The 13,705-nt window shown below is 40.8% G+C and overlaps 1 protein-coding gene across 18 annotated transcripts in view; it reads right to left on the reverse strand.

Annotated features, from left to right (window-relative positions):
* The window catches only part of DMD (dystrophin), a 2,282,798-nt gene that overhangs the window by 154,931 nt on the left and 2,114,162 nt on the right, over positions 1–13,705 (reverse strand). For 3 of the 18 annotated variants that reach the window (XM_032285812.1, XM_032285814.1, XM_032285813.1), the window contains exon 1: positions 3,523–3,663. The exons of 14 other annotated variants lie outside the window; for them this stretch is intronic. In XM_032285812.1, the coding sequence (XP_032141703.1) occupies positions 3,523–3,542 (20 nt within the window). In that variant the 5' untranslated portion in view covers positions 3,543–3,663. Of the gene's footprint in view, positions 1–3,522; positions 3,679–13,705 lie in introns of those variants that run through there. One more of the 18 variants, XM_032285815.1, reaches the window with a different exon arrangement.

A 13,705-nucleotide genomic window follows, 5' to 3' on the forward strand; every position in this document is an offset into this window, starting at 1 on the left:
TAGGCAAGAAATAAACTTGTACCAAACGCAATTCTAAAAGGAAATAGAAACGGTGCATACAATTTACAGGAGAATCCCACATAGAATGAATGAGGGTTTCATGTAGCTCCCCATCTCGGCAAGAAATCTCACGACTGTTGGCATGCCTACATTTCCTACCTTTTTAAAGAATTTATTTTGAAGGTTAAAATTATGAAAAGGGTTTTAGAAATAATTTTCTTTAATCCATCAGTCCTTGGCAAAACTGAGAATCTCCTTTACTGGAGGAAGGAAGAAATTCTAAGCCCCCAATCCCATTGCCCATTTGTGAGTTAAGATATTAGTCCTTGATAGGTACTATTCTCCCAGTTATCTGTGATTCAGGAGGACTTGAATAACACAGATAAATGGGCTCCTCAAACAATTCCAAAGCTAACCTTTCTCACCTTCAACACACAAACCTTTTATTTTTAAGCAATGCAAAAGAACTAGAAAAACAGTTTAGATTTCATCTTTGCAGTCTTAGTTTCACTTCAATTGCAAACCAGCTCTAAGCAAAAGAAGTGAGCACAAGCGGAAAGAAGAAAAGAATAAAGGGTGTGACTAATACTCAGAAGGAGAGAAATAGTCTTTTAATCATGTAATACTGAAAGTGCTTGGCAACATAGCTTCAGATTTTTTGGTAACTATATGATGAACCAAATATTCACTTCACAGCATGTGAGTATTTTCTACCTGTGATGAATCCAGACCCCTACTGGGACACATTTAACCCCCTAAAAAAGTAGGAACTATGAATATGGACTGGATGAAACAGGCACAAATCTGCATAATTCATATCTATCTTCCACTCTGAAGGACAAACCAATTTTTTGTTCGTGATCAATAAAGATTTTACAGCTTCATTTCTTACTCTGTGCCTGCCTTCAAAAACAGTAGCGATTTCTCAATAACTCTATGAGAAGAGTTCACACTTACCTGAAATACGCAGACAATATAGAAAAACATGGTGTGCTAGGAAGGAGGGAGTGGAAGGGTGGGTGGCACTGTTTTTGGTAATTGTCTCTTTTCTGCATTTCACTCTCCACATCAGAAATGCACTCTCCACATACCATGAACAACCAAAAAGGAAATTCTGAAACCTGTTCACATGTTAACGGGTACATCTTTGTTTGGCCTTTCTGAGAATAATGTTCAACATAGATCATAAGTCTGTATATACATTAACACAGACATAAGCTTCATAAATAATCCTTAAAACGCTCTTTAAATCTTTAAAAGCAAATCTTATTGATTTTTGGCACTGCTAGTTCCAAAGCCTGGCATCAGATATGCCTCTCTGAGCAGTATTTATATGAAGATTCCCCCTCTTCCATGTACAAACCATGATAATCTCTCTTTTTCCCTTTTATTTGAGGCTGTGATAGGAACCTGATGGAAATTAAAATATAAAACCATCGACTGTGACAAAAGACCCCGGCAACACCTACTTGTCAATAATAAGAAATTAAAGCATTACTCTACTGAGCACAAGGCTGACCTAATTTCCTACCATACAATTTAAATTTTCTCTCACCTTCTTTAGTTTCAAGTAGTGTGCAAGGTTATTATAACTGCCTCAGAGCTGTTCCTGCTATCAGTGCTGGAATAATCAGACTTATTGGAATTGCTTTTTTAGTTTCTTAAAAACAAACATTAAACACTTGTAAAAAGTAACAAATATCTAGTGCTGTGGCTGGGAAAATGGCAGTTGCCTAATTAAAATAAGATTTCTTCTGCCACCACTGTTACTTGGTACTGAAAATATTCCGAACAGTTGCCTTTTTAAAAAAACTATCTTTCCACTACTTCCCAGGGAGAAAACTAATCGCTATGCAGCAATATAAAAAGGTAGCGTTCTCTTGCGATTTGCAGAGGATTAGAGTTTGGCTTCATATATAATCTGGAGCCCATTGATCCACACACACAAATGATTTCCCTTTAATCTGGGGATCAGACTCTTTTTCTAGAGGAACCTTGGCATTTGCATGCTGAATTGTTGAACTTGGCTTGTATTGCTGGAATACTGGCAGGGTGTGGATGGTAAAATATATTTTAAAGTTTCTGCTACCGTGGGGCAGGGCTTTGGAGGGGTGGGCGTCAATACAAGTATCAGAAATCCTATTTTAGTTCCCATTTCTTGTTCCCTGGGATATTTACCATTTTATTCTGCTTGGCTCAAGCCAGGGCAAAGATGATTGCCTCGGAGGCTGTTCCAGCTGTTACTTGTCCTCGGTTCTATTTGCTTTTCAAGGTTTAACTCCCACCCTCAACTTCGGCCAAGCAATTTCTTTTCAGGGTCGTCTCCAATCGGAGATCAAACAATGATGCCTGAAACCAATTCCACGGTGTTCAAGGGTCAGAGACCTTTCATATAACCGTGTTGTTTCATTTGCTCCTCTCGCTCCTCCAACAGCAAATGTATCCTCTAAAGAGGGGCTTAGGAAAAAGGTAATAAAAAATCTAGGCAAAAAAGAAAAGGTGATGGGGTTGGGGGGGGTGACAAAGAGAGGTGGCAGGGATAGAGCAGAGGACCAAGAGTTTATCGCCCAAGGAAGAATGTAGATTTCACTTAAAGATGCCACTTGAAAGTTCACCACTTCAATCGAATGGATTTTTTTCATGATGTAAAAATAGTTTATAATTAATTAATGTCTCCCTCAAGCAACTAAACCGCTTCAATTTAAAGCTTGAAACTTAACTCCAAATTTGACTAAGATAAGCAAAGTGTCCTGCCCTTTTCCTTGCCATGCTCGGATCGGGAGTGACAAACTTTGCTTGAAGGTGAGCACAGACACCTGGAGAAACGCGAGAGAACACCCCAGAAATGACTCCACACCCAATTCCAAAGGGCAAAAAAAAAAAAAAAAAAAAAAAAAAGCGCAAACAAACAAAAATCCCCCCTGAAATTCTCGACTTCTGGGTTTTAGTTGTTTGTTCTTTCTTTCCTGATTTCTGCAGGTCTTGGGGCATGGAATGAGCACGGTAAAAAATGCAGCGAGGGAAATGTCAGTTGGAATCCTCGGAAGAAATCAGGCAGAAAGTTGACCTTTTGGCACTTGCAGTGCAATGGAAGGTAGCGCCGCGTGCGCCCCTTCCTTCTGCGAGTATGAGCGACGATTTAGGAAGAGCCTGCCTTGCTCACGTCCACACTGGCAGCCTGGAAAAGAGCAAAAAGCTCCCCCGGCCCCAATCCCCGCGTGAGGAGCGCGTTGTCCCCTCTGGGAACGAAGAGAAATCAGCTTTTTCTCTCCGAGCCCGTCCCAAAGCCGAGGAAAGAGGTTCCCCACTAGCCCGGCGCCTGGAGAGAATCCCCGGGGGCGCACCTGCAGCGGCGCCCCGGGAACCCGCGGGAGAGGTTCCTAGACGCCCAGCTGCCCGGCGCCCTGGGTCCAGCCGCTGCCGCGCCTGTCCAAGTTTTGACCGCCTCAGCTTGCCCCCTGCTCGCGCCACAAGTGCATGGATTGCGGCGTTCGAAGGGGGCCCGAGCCGAGATTCACTTACCCTTTGAGCTGTTCCCTCATGGCTGCAAGGACTCTGCGGTCGAGGGTGGGTACCAGTGGAGGAGTGAGCTTCCCAGAGCCGCCGGGCTCCCCGAAAGTGGAGCGCCGCCGCCGCCGCCCAAGCTCACAGCCGAAAGCACTGCGGAGGAGCCGGCGCGGGCGGGCCGGGGAGGGGGCGCTGCGGGCAGACGGGGCGGGGCCGTGTCGGGCTCCGCCCCCACCTAGGGACCTGGGAACCCGGACACCCAGAGACTGGGCAGTTGGGGCTTTTTTCAAAACGGAAAGGAAAAAGAAAAGAGAAAAAAAGAAACAAAGAAAGAGGAAGGGGATTTAAGGTAGACCCAGGAACCTGGAAGCCACACAAGTCTCTGCTAACACCTCCTTAAAGCCTCTAGCAAGACTACTTGTTGCCTAAATAAATGACCCAGGTGCAAATGACCTCATCGCAGATAATTAAGAGTGTGGGCTTGGAGTTTTCTTTTTTAAAAATGAAAGAAAAAAAAATGCATGCATAATTCTCACTCTCCCTTCCCCGGCAAGTGAAGATTAAAGTGGCCGGCGAGAGAAATTGCAGTCAGGCTCATCCTAGGCTAAAAGGGATTGTGAAAAAGCCTTTGTATTTGGATTTGTGACATAGAAGCGGTTCTCAAAATGTAGTGCCTGGGAATAGCAGTGTCAGTATCACCTGGGAACTTCTTAGAAATGAAAATTCCCTCGGCCAGGCCCAAACCTACTGAACCAGAAACTCTGAGCATACTAATGCTTGAGAATCACTGGTATGGACTCTCTAAATTAAGACACTACCACCAGTGGTGTTGCACGGTTTGGTCCTTTAAAGGAACTCATTTCCAATACAATATTTTTTTGGAAAAGTTACAGGGCCTGAACAGTTCAAATAATTCTAATTTTAGAGTTTGCAATATGATAGGGGTTAACTACACACAATTATTTCAAGCTTGGAAATATTAAAAAAAAAAAAAAAAGAAGAAAGGCTTTATTAGCACAAGAATTTTCTGCAAACTTCAAATGATACCTTAGATTGGCATCTAAAGCGAATCTTATGATAAACGGTTAGTGATATTTTCACTGTTTTTCTTTGTCCATTTATTTTGTTGGCTTGCTTTTCTTTTTATTTTCTTTCAAACATTTGCTTTCCACTCTCCTTTCTGGTTGATTCATTCCACTTCAGTCTACAGTTTAAATGTGGTCCCCTTTTTAAAGTGTATTTCTTAAGGGATGGGGGGTCTCACTGTGTTGCCCACGCTGGTCTCCCAACTCCTGGGCTCAAGTAATCCTCCCACTTCAGCCTTCAAGTGCCTGTGATTACAGATTCACGCCACCAAGTCTGGCTTCTTTTTAAATACTCCTTTTTTTGCTCAACATTTTTTTTCCCGTAGAATGTTTTAGGTGGAAGGACACCCATCTTGCTTTATCTCATGCTACAGCATGGCAAAAGAGGCAAAAATAAAGTATGTGGACAAAAGTAAAAGGGAGTGTCAGGTTGCTTTATTAGCTTTAACAAACCAAATACAAAGGTAAATGTTATCACAAAAGATATGTGCACGTATGTATGATAGGTATTGCTATTTTTAAGCGAATATCGCATTTCTTCTGGCATTCTGGCTCATACACTGAGATTTCTTAGTGTTGCCCTTTAGCAATTTTTAGCTAGTGAGTTGTGGAGGCAGCTGCTATTACAGTCTGAGGGGGGCACACTAAGATTCCCTTTGGCTGAAGTTGTCCCTTGGTCAAAGAGTATATTCTAGGTCTGCTCCTATCTTTGGGGAAGAGAGTTTAGTGTCCTGATGAGGAAGTAGTGCCCTTTGCAGTAAATCAGAGACAGCAATCTCTGTGTCAGTGCGGCAAATCACTTAACTATTGTTTATGTTTATTTCAGCTAAAAGATACCTCAAAGCATGGACATTTGCAAATATTAGAAATCAATAAACTAAGGATTTGCAACACCTGTAGAGTAAGATATTTGTCACTCTCTTTCTTTCCTGTTTTTTGTTTGTTTTACACTTTTCAATTACCTGCTCAAAATTCAGGAGTTCTGACATGCTTCTCTATAAATACCTAAGTCTCTTTTCTCAAGTGTCCAATTAGAAAACTACTAAGAACAATCTGTTGACAAGAAAGAAGAATGGAATAAGAAATCACTATTCAGACTTTTTTTAAAAAATTGACAGATGGCAATCCTCAAAAATACATCTTTAAGTTCTTTTTTAAACTGGAGTTATAGGCACTTGAAGACTTGTTCCCAAATCTTGATGTCATGTTATAATTAAATACTGAAAGGATTATTTAGAAATGACACAGGCATCACAGAGACTGTTTTGTTGTTAATTGCAGCCAGATTATGAATTTTGCTTATTAGAGGAAAGCATTTAGAAAAGAACATAATTGATATACCTTCATATCCTATGTAAATTAGGTAGTGGGGCCATGTATGATAATATATTAATTTCTTGTTTATAGTAGCTGTTTCTTCTTCCCCTCCTTCTTCTGATTATTCTTATTACTGTTTTGATATGAACCACGGACATGAAAAGGGCCTGCAGCTCTGCCACCAGAACAAACTTCAGCTAAAATTTTGACTTCAGAATCAGCTATGACCTACTTGTTCCCAGTACCACCGTTTAGAATGGTGTAAGGATTGGAATTAGAGAGTCCAGCTGCAAAACTCATGCTCTTAGCTATTCTGCTATGGAGCCATGAAGAGACATGGCTTCCTTTATTGTGGGAAATGTCTGTGTTTTTTCTAATGTGCTCATAGACAATCTCACTGATGGCTCAGAGTAGAGAAGAGCCAATTTGCTAGAAATAAAGAAGAAATTAAATGGGATGAGGTCAAAGAAGGCCACCCAGGAAATTTTCCCGTAGCCACAACTCTGGTCTTTGAACCACTTAAACTTGGAGAATATCTTTAGAAAATTAAGGGCATCTCTGACCTAAGGGACTGTGTAGGATACTTCCCCAGTCTTCCCTCCATCTCTATTCTTTGTCCTCCATTCTACTCTGTGCCCCAGGAGGTCGGACCTCTGTGGGGACATCAATCAGGCCTTTCTGCCATTTGGCTTCTTTTTGCTTTCAGCCAATTGGGAGGCAGTGATGAAAGGCCTATAGAAGAAGAGGAAAGGACAGGAGGAGAGTGATGTTTGGGTATTTATTTTCAGGCTCCCTCCTATTGATCTCTGGCCTGGCAGCTGCTGAGTTCCTTGACCTGTAGCCACAAGTCTTTGGTGGCCAGTCCTTTCCTACAGCAACAGCATTCCACCAGTTACATAAACCATTCTCTCCCTTTACCCCTTTGGGCAAATGTTTACCATTCCTGTTTTTTTTCCCCCCCTTAGCCTGCCTAGACCCTTGTAAATAGCCTTTTCATTATACTCTCTTCAAGTGCTCCTTTTGAATGTACCATCTGTTCCTCCCAGGACACTGACCAAACTGAGACCCATCCAGCCAAAGCCACCCTCTGGGGCTGCTGAATGGGGACTACTGATAGAGGAGAAGGTAAGATCCCCCCACACTGGAGCTAAAAAGCAGGCAACACTAAGTCATTGGATAAGCATTCATACAATCCTCCTCTATAGGCCCACAAAGAGCTTCTGGCCTTTTGGAAGTAAAGGCAAATCAACATTTATGAACGGTGACTACAGCAGGTGTGAGGGTAAAAAGGATGCAACCAGCTTGTTCTTTACAAGACCGACAATGGTCTGCTCGATCTTCTGGAAACAATGTCAAGGAATGGTTAGAGAAATGGGCAAACTGAAAAGGGCTTAGTGTGAGAATCTGGAGCTTGGCTTGTATCCTGAAAGGTATGAGGGAGCTTTTTAAGGAAGAAAGAATTAAAGCATGAGTGTGGCTCTGTCAGATTTGTCTTTTAGAAAAATCACTCAGGCAATGGTGTGGGGGCTTGATCAGAAGAGAGAGTCTGGAATTCAGACATCAGGTACAAGGAGACTACAGTATGAGGAGGATCTAAATTACAGCAGTGGCCGAGGAGGTGGAGAAATGATAGAATAAGGTAGCAACTACAGAAGTCTTGACTGACTGGATGTATAAATGGAAGAGAGGGAAGAAGTAAGGCAATAGTCCTGAAGCTTGGCCACCCTTTGGAATCATTCAGGAATTGTTAATAAATTTAGATGCTTGAGGCTTATCACCCTGAGATTCTAATTTAATTGCTCTTGGACATCAGGATTTCTAAGACTCTCCAAGTGATTCTAATATGCAGTGAAGGTTAAGGACCATTGCCCTTGAGTGACAATCAAAATTGGATGAGCAGCATTCTCCAAGCTAGGAATTTCAGGAGGAGGGGGCAGAAGTGGGTCAAGGAAGAGATGATGAATTCAGTCTTGAACATAATGAATTGGAGGTGGTGATGTGAAAGTGTAGGTAACCAAGAGACAGTCAGACATCTGAGTGTGGAGCTCAGAGGGAAGATGTCTGAATTGGAGCTATGGGTTTGCAGTGTCACTGTTGGAAGAGGGAAGGGTCTTGGGTTTGAATGAGCCCATCTAGTGTAGGGTGTGAAGGGCTAACAGCTGAAGCTACGCTATTCCTACCTTCCACAAACAGGTATTTTTCCTTTCTGAGTTGCATGTGGTTTCAATGTTTGCCTGATGTTAGCTGTGTCAAAATGAGAAGTGGCATAGGAAAGCACAAAGACAAGGGATGGTTTGAACTGGGTACTTGCCTGGAGGGATGGTCTTCCCAAGGGACTTCACCACCTCCTAGGGTTCAGCTTCTCTCTAGCTCTAAGACTTTCTATCTATATTGCCTTGTGCTCCCTAAGTTTAAGTAGAACCTGCATCACTTTATAAAAATCCATTTAGAGTATAGATATCACTTCAATTAAGTACAATACATATTCCATAATAAAATGTCAACATTTGGGTAGACAGTAAAGACATAAGAATTCCTAGTTCTTCTTTACATAGTAGAAGTATTAACCATGAACAGTGATTCAGATGTCTAACAAATGGATTGGCTTATAGTGATGGTGAATCATTGCGGGATACAGCAAATACTAGAGCATACAAATTAAAACACATATAACAATCTCCCTAGATCAATCTGAAACCAACATCTTCTGGATGTAAGAATATCCCGCCAGCTCACATTAACCAGGAAATGAAGAGGCCTATACGTTCAGACACAGAGCACTTCACACCCACACAAAAGCCTATTTTTCCAGGCCCTGCCTCTTTAGGGAGGCAGAGTAAGCCAGGCTGAGGAAAGTTCTCTCTGAGCCAGCTGCCATCTAACCAGAGATTTCACCAGACAGGTTCCAGATAAAGTCAGAGCTCTGCTTCACTCTCACACAGTTTTCTTTTAATAAGATTTCTCAGAGCTTTGCCGAGTCACCTATATCAAGCCGAACATCTAAAAAGATGTGAATTTTAACATCTTCACTAAAACAAAGCCATACTTCATTAACCTCACAGGGCGGTGATTGCTTCACGGGAAAGAATTTGGAGTACCTATTAGCCTGCCAGCCATAGAGATAACCCATGTATATGACCCACACCACATCCTGCTAAAAATGGATCACTGGTTAAGGTGGTTCAAGTATATCTGACTACAGCATTCCTGGTCTACCTTAACGACAGCTCAAAGTTGTAACTATTTGTCTGCTTTTCCCCACCGATTGTGTGCCAAATTTAAGAGGAATTTCAAAACTAGGCAGAAATTCTTACACTCTGCATAATCTCTCTTCCTCTTCAGCTACAAATAAGACTTTGTATTTGATTAGACTCACAGCAGGTGAAAGCCCCAATTAGTGAATTCATTCTGAGGCCTCTTTCTACCTTCCTCCCACACATCACATTAAAAAAAAAAAAAAATCGGGGAAGTCTGGGTCTCTTCTCAAATCAGATTAACCCTTTGATCTACCCAATCAAACTATTTACTGCATGAAGAATTTTCACTGCAAAACAGGAAGATGTTGAAAGATTCCTCCTTCTTGATTGACTTCACAATGGAGGTTACAGAAAATTCTATTTTGCCAGACTTTATTGTTTTCTTCAAATCCATAAATACTCTCAGATTTTCTGATCAATCTAGAAATTACAGTTTTTCTTCCTACCCGAAACTCACAATGCCAGTATCATCTAACAAAAGATTAATGGTCAGTCTACTACAAGAGAGAATTACTTTTAAGTTATGTTCTTATTTTGGTGTATTTGAGGTGAGAAAAAAATATTAAATTTTAGTTTAAACAGTATGCTTTGGCCTTAGGAAAGGCACAAAGTCTATATTTCACACTTTGTAAATATTTATTTGTCAAAGAAAATTCATCATTGGACAAGGATAGAGAGTATGTTGAACATTTAAAAAAATCAAGGCAGCTTTAGTTCTTAGAGTGATTTACTTATACTTTGTCAATTGCTTCTCTGGAAACAATTCACAACCTAGTTTTATTTATGAGCATATGATTAAAAAAGAGCAGCTTTGTCTTTTTTAATTGTTTTAGTCCTGTCACTTTTCTTGAAACAAGTCATAGGACTTATTATCCACAAGAAAATACTGAGCATATATCAAGTAGTAATGCAGCTTTTAAAAGTAGTCATCTGTTACTGTCAGAGGTTCATTTCATTTTGAGTCTTCTTAATTAAAATGCAAAGTTCTACATACATGCCTGCCTAAATTACCCCTTTCTGAAATACTCAAATTTCATAAAAAATGTTAAATGCTAATGTAACCATTGTTAATACCAGAGACTTGCTTCTTGAGATTTGGAAAAAAGTAAACAAAGGAATTACCAGTCAATTAAGCGAACAAGGAAGTCATCCTAAGTTGAAACAGATAAGGAAAATGTAATAATCAAATGCTACAGATGAAGACACCAGTGGTTTGTTTTTTTTTTGTTTTTGTTTTCTTTTTTGCTGAGATGAGTATCTACAAGAATCACACTCTATCGAAAGCAGTTTTCTTAATCTTCAGCAAGCGTAGCTGTGTATTATAGCAAAGGCATGAAGACAGAGGGACAGAGCTTCCAGACCAGTTCTACCCCTTAGAGGTGGGCACTTAACCCTTTACAGGCAAGTCACTTAACCCCTTGGATGCTTTTGTTAACTTACTTGTAGAGTGTGGATAATACTCTTATATCGTGGGTCAAAATGACATAATGACTCTGACAGCAATTTGAAGACTGGAGAATGCTGTGTTCATGCAAAGTAGCCTGTCAGGCAGGTATGATTTCTTAAAAGAGATCCCAATATGTTCAGGAATACAGCAAGGTATACGGAACAAAATAAATTCCCTTTAACATTCTGTTTGATTGTCGTGTGAGGGAAAATGAGAGGTCTGAGTTTTAGTTCTTCCTCTTTAGCAGTTTACAAAAGGCACCTTTCCTCTTTTTGCTCTTTACATTTAAGAAGGAAGCAAGTAGGAAAAGTAAGAATTTTTTTTGCAAGGTAAAACACTAGCGATAGCCTAAGATAGGTATAAAATTCACACCATTTGCTATCATTCTGTGGGTCTGAGATTAAAACACGAATAGTATTCATGCATGTTAAAAGGCGTATCCATGTTCATATTGTCAGACAGCAGAAACTTGGAGTAGTTAGAGAGCAAATGAATACTGATTTGGTGGGAGACAGTGAGGGAGAAATATCCCCTAGCTTGGTGGAGAAGGCCTCCCGGTGGCAAGCCTTGAATAGCCACCATGTGGTAGGAATTCCACACAAAGACAGGGTTCCACAAAAGGGAAAATGAAGATAAAATCCACTTTAACCAATTATTGATCTACCAATGTCTGAATCTTGTACTCCAGCTCTGACGCGTTTTTGTCAAGGCATATTCTGAAGATGAAAGGAAAATACAAATGCAAGGAACTTTTATTTATCCACAAATTTCCAAGATATGTTTTGTATGTGCTGTATCTAGACCACATTTCTCTATTAAATATTATCCTATATTAAGTTCTTTAAATAGCTTCAAACATAGTATATTTATGGAACACTGACATATGTTTTTGCTTATCATGTAAACTCTTCTTATTTTTTCTTTATGGTTGGTAAAACCTGCAGAGTATTTGGAGATTGTGGAAATATATAAACATTTCAACATTGTAAACTGTTTTTATTTTTCTAGTGGGATCCCAAGGAAATATGGCCTTCTCCTTAAGGAGCTTATGATCTAATGAGGGAAGATAGATCCACATATAGGTCAACATAATATCAGACATTATAATAATTACAGAAAGAGACAGAAGAAAAGCAGCAAAAAGGGAAAGGTGATTAGTTTGACCTCTTGGGATTAGAGAACATGCACTTCAATTAAAAACTAAGTAGACTTAAATCGCCTAGTTAGTTCTTAAATCAGGTTTCATGTGTGTGTGTGTGCTTTTCTTTTTGCTAGTATATGAAGAGTTGAAACAAATTTCTTACATTGACTCTGTGAGCTAATTGCTCATATTAATAATTTACTAAGGTACAGAATTTTTATGTTAATATACAGCTGAGTTATGATATCAGTTTATGCTTTTTGGGAACTCAAATATGTAATAGGCCAATATTGGGTTTTATATCTTGGGGAGGCTAACTGGCAGAAAATACTACTATCCCGATTAGGACATCAAATCACATTCTTGAGTTAATATCAGTAAGATTTTAATGTGGGAGTTGAGGTCCTCTCAGCTTGACCTATTCTAATCCCTTAGAAACAGGTTGACAAAGATTTGGAAGCCTCTTCTCATATGATGGATAGAGAAGAAAAAATTGGCACCACCTGAACTTTTGACTATCTTTCTGTTTTTGAGACGGAGTCTTGCTCTGCTCTGTTGCCAGGCTGGAGCACAGGGGCGCAGTCTCGGTTCACTGTAACCTCCGCCTCCCGGGTCCAAGCGGTTCTTCTGCCTCAGTCTCCCAAGTAGCTGGGACTTCAGGCACGTGCCAAACACCCGGCTAATTTGTGTATTTTAAGTAGAGATAGGGTTTCACCATGTTGGCCAGGATGGTCTCGATCTCTTGACCTCGTGATCCACCCGCCTCGGCCTCCCAAAGTGCTGGGATTACAGGTGTAAGCCACCACGCCCGACCTTCTGTTTTAAATAGAATTAAATTTGAAGTGGGAAGAAACAAGCAGAGAAAAGAGGGTAGGGATCCGAATGGAAATGTACGCCAAGTAGACAATGACAACAGCCCAGTTAAGAGGGGATGAAAGCCTGAACTAAGAAAGTAGCACTGGGAATTGGTGGAGAGGTTGAATTCATGATGGGTCATAGAATAAAATCAATGCTACTTTTGAGCCAATTGAATGTGAGGGCTAGAGGAAAAGTATAGGATTTTTGATAATGGCATTATTAGCTGTGCATTCATGGATTCATATTTGTGTATGTACTATGTACATATTTATACCATGCATTGTTCTATAAAGGCTTTAGGGCAACTTATAACATTGTATAACTCTTAAAAATTACTAGATGAAATCCAGCATTCAGGAAATATAAACAGCATAAAACCTTAAGAAGAGAGGAAAATTTAAAACACAGATTTGTTGTTGTTGTTGTTGTCGTTGTTTGGTTTTTTTTCGAGACAGAGTCTCACTCTGTCATCCGGGCTGGAGTGCAGTGGCGCGATCTCAGCTCACAGCAACCTCTGCCTCCCAGGTTCAAGCGATTCTCCTCCCTCAGCCTCCTGAGTAGCTGGGATTACAGGCGGTGCGTGCCACCATGTCCAGCAAATTTTTTATATTTTTAGTAGAGATGGGGTTTCACTATGTTGGTCAGACTAGTCTCGAATTCCTGACGTTGTGAGCTGCCTGCCTCAGCCTCCCAAAGTTCTGGGATTACAGGCCTGAGCCACTGCGCCCAGCCTGTTTTTTGTTTTGAGGCAGGGTCTCACTCTGTTACCCAGGCTGGAGTGCAGTGGCAGGATCTCAGCTCACTGCAACCTCTGTCTCCAAGGTTCAAGCAATTCTCATGCCTCAGCCTCCCAAGTAGCTGGGATAACAGGTGCCTGCCACCATGCCTGGCTAATTTTTTGTATTTTTAGTAGAGATGGGGTTTCACTATGTTACCCAGGCATTTCGAACTCCTTGACCTCAAGTGATCAGCCCACCTCCGCCTCCCAAAGCGCTGGGATTATACGCATGAGCCGTTGTGCCCAGCCAGAACACAGATTTAAAAATCACAGTGCTTGATGTGGTTATTAAAATTTTGCTATGCATACCCACCA

This window comes from Sapajus apella, unplaced genomic scaffold (assembly GCF_009761245.1).
Source record: "Sapajus apella isolate SASKATOON/1434 unplaced genomic scaffold, GSC_monkey_1.0 scaffold17, whole genome shotgun sequence".
NCBI classification, from domain to species: Eukaryota; Metazoa; Chordata; class Mammalia; order Primates; family Cebidae; genus Sapajus; species Sapajus apella.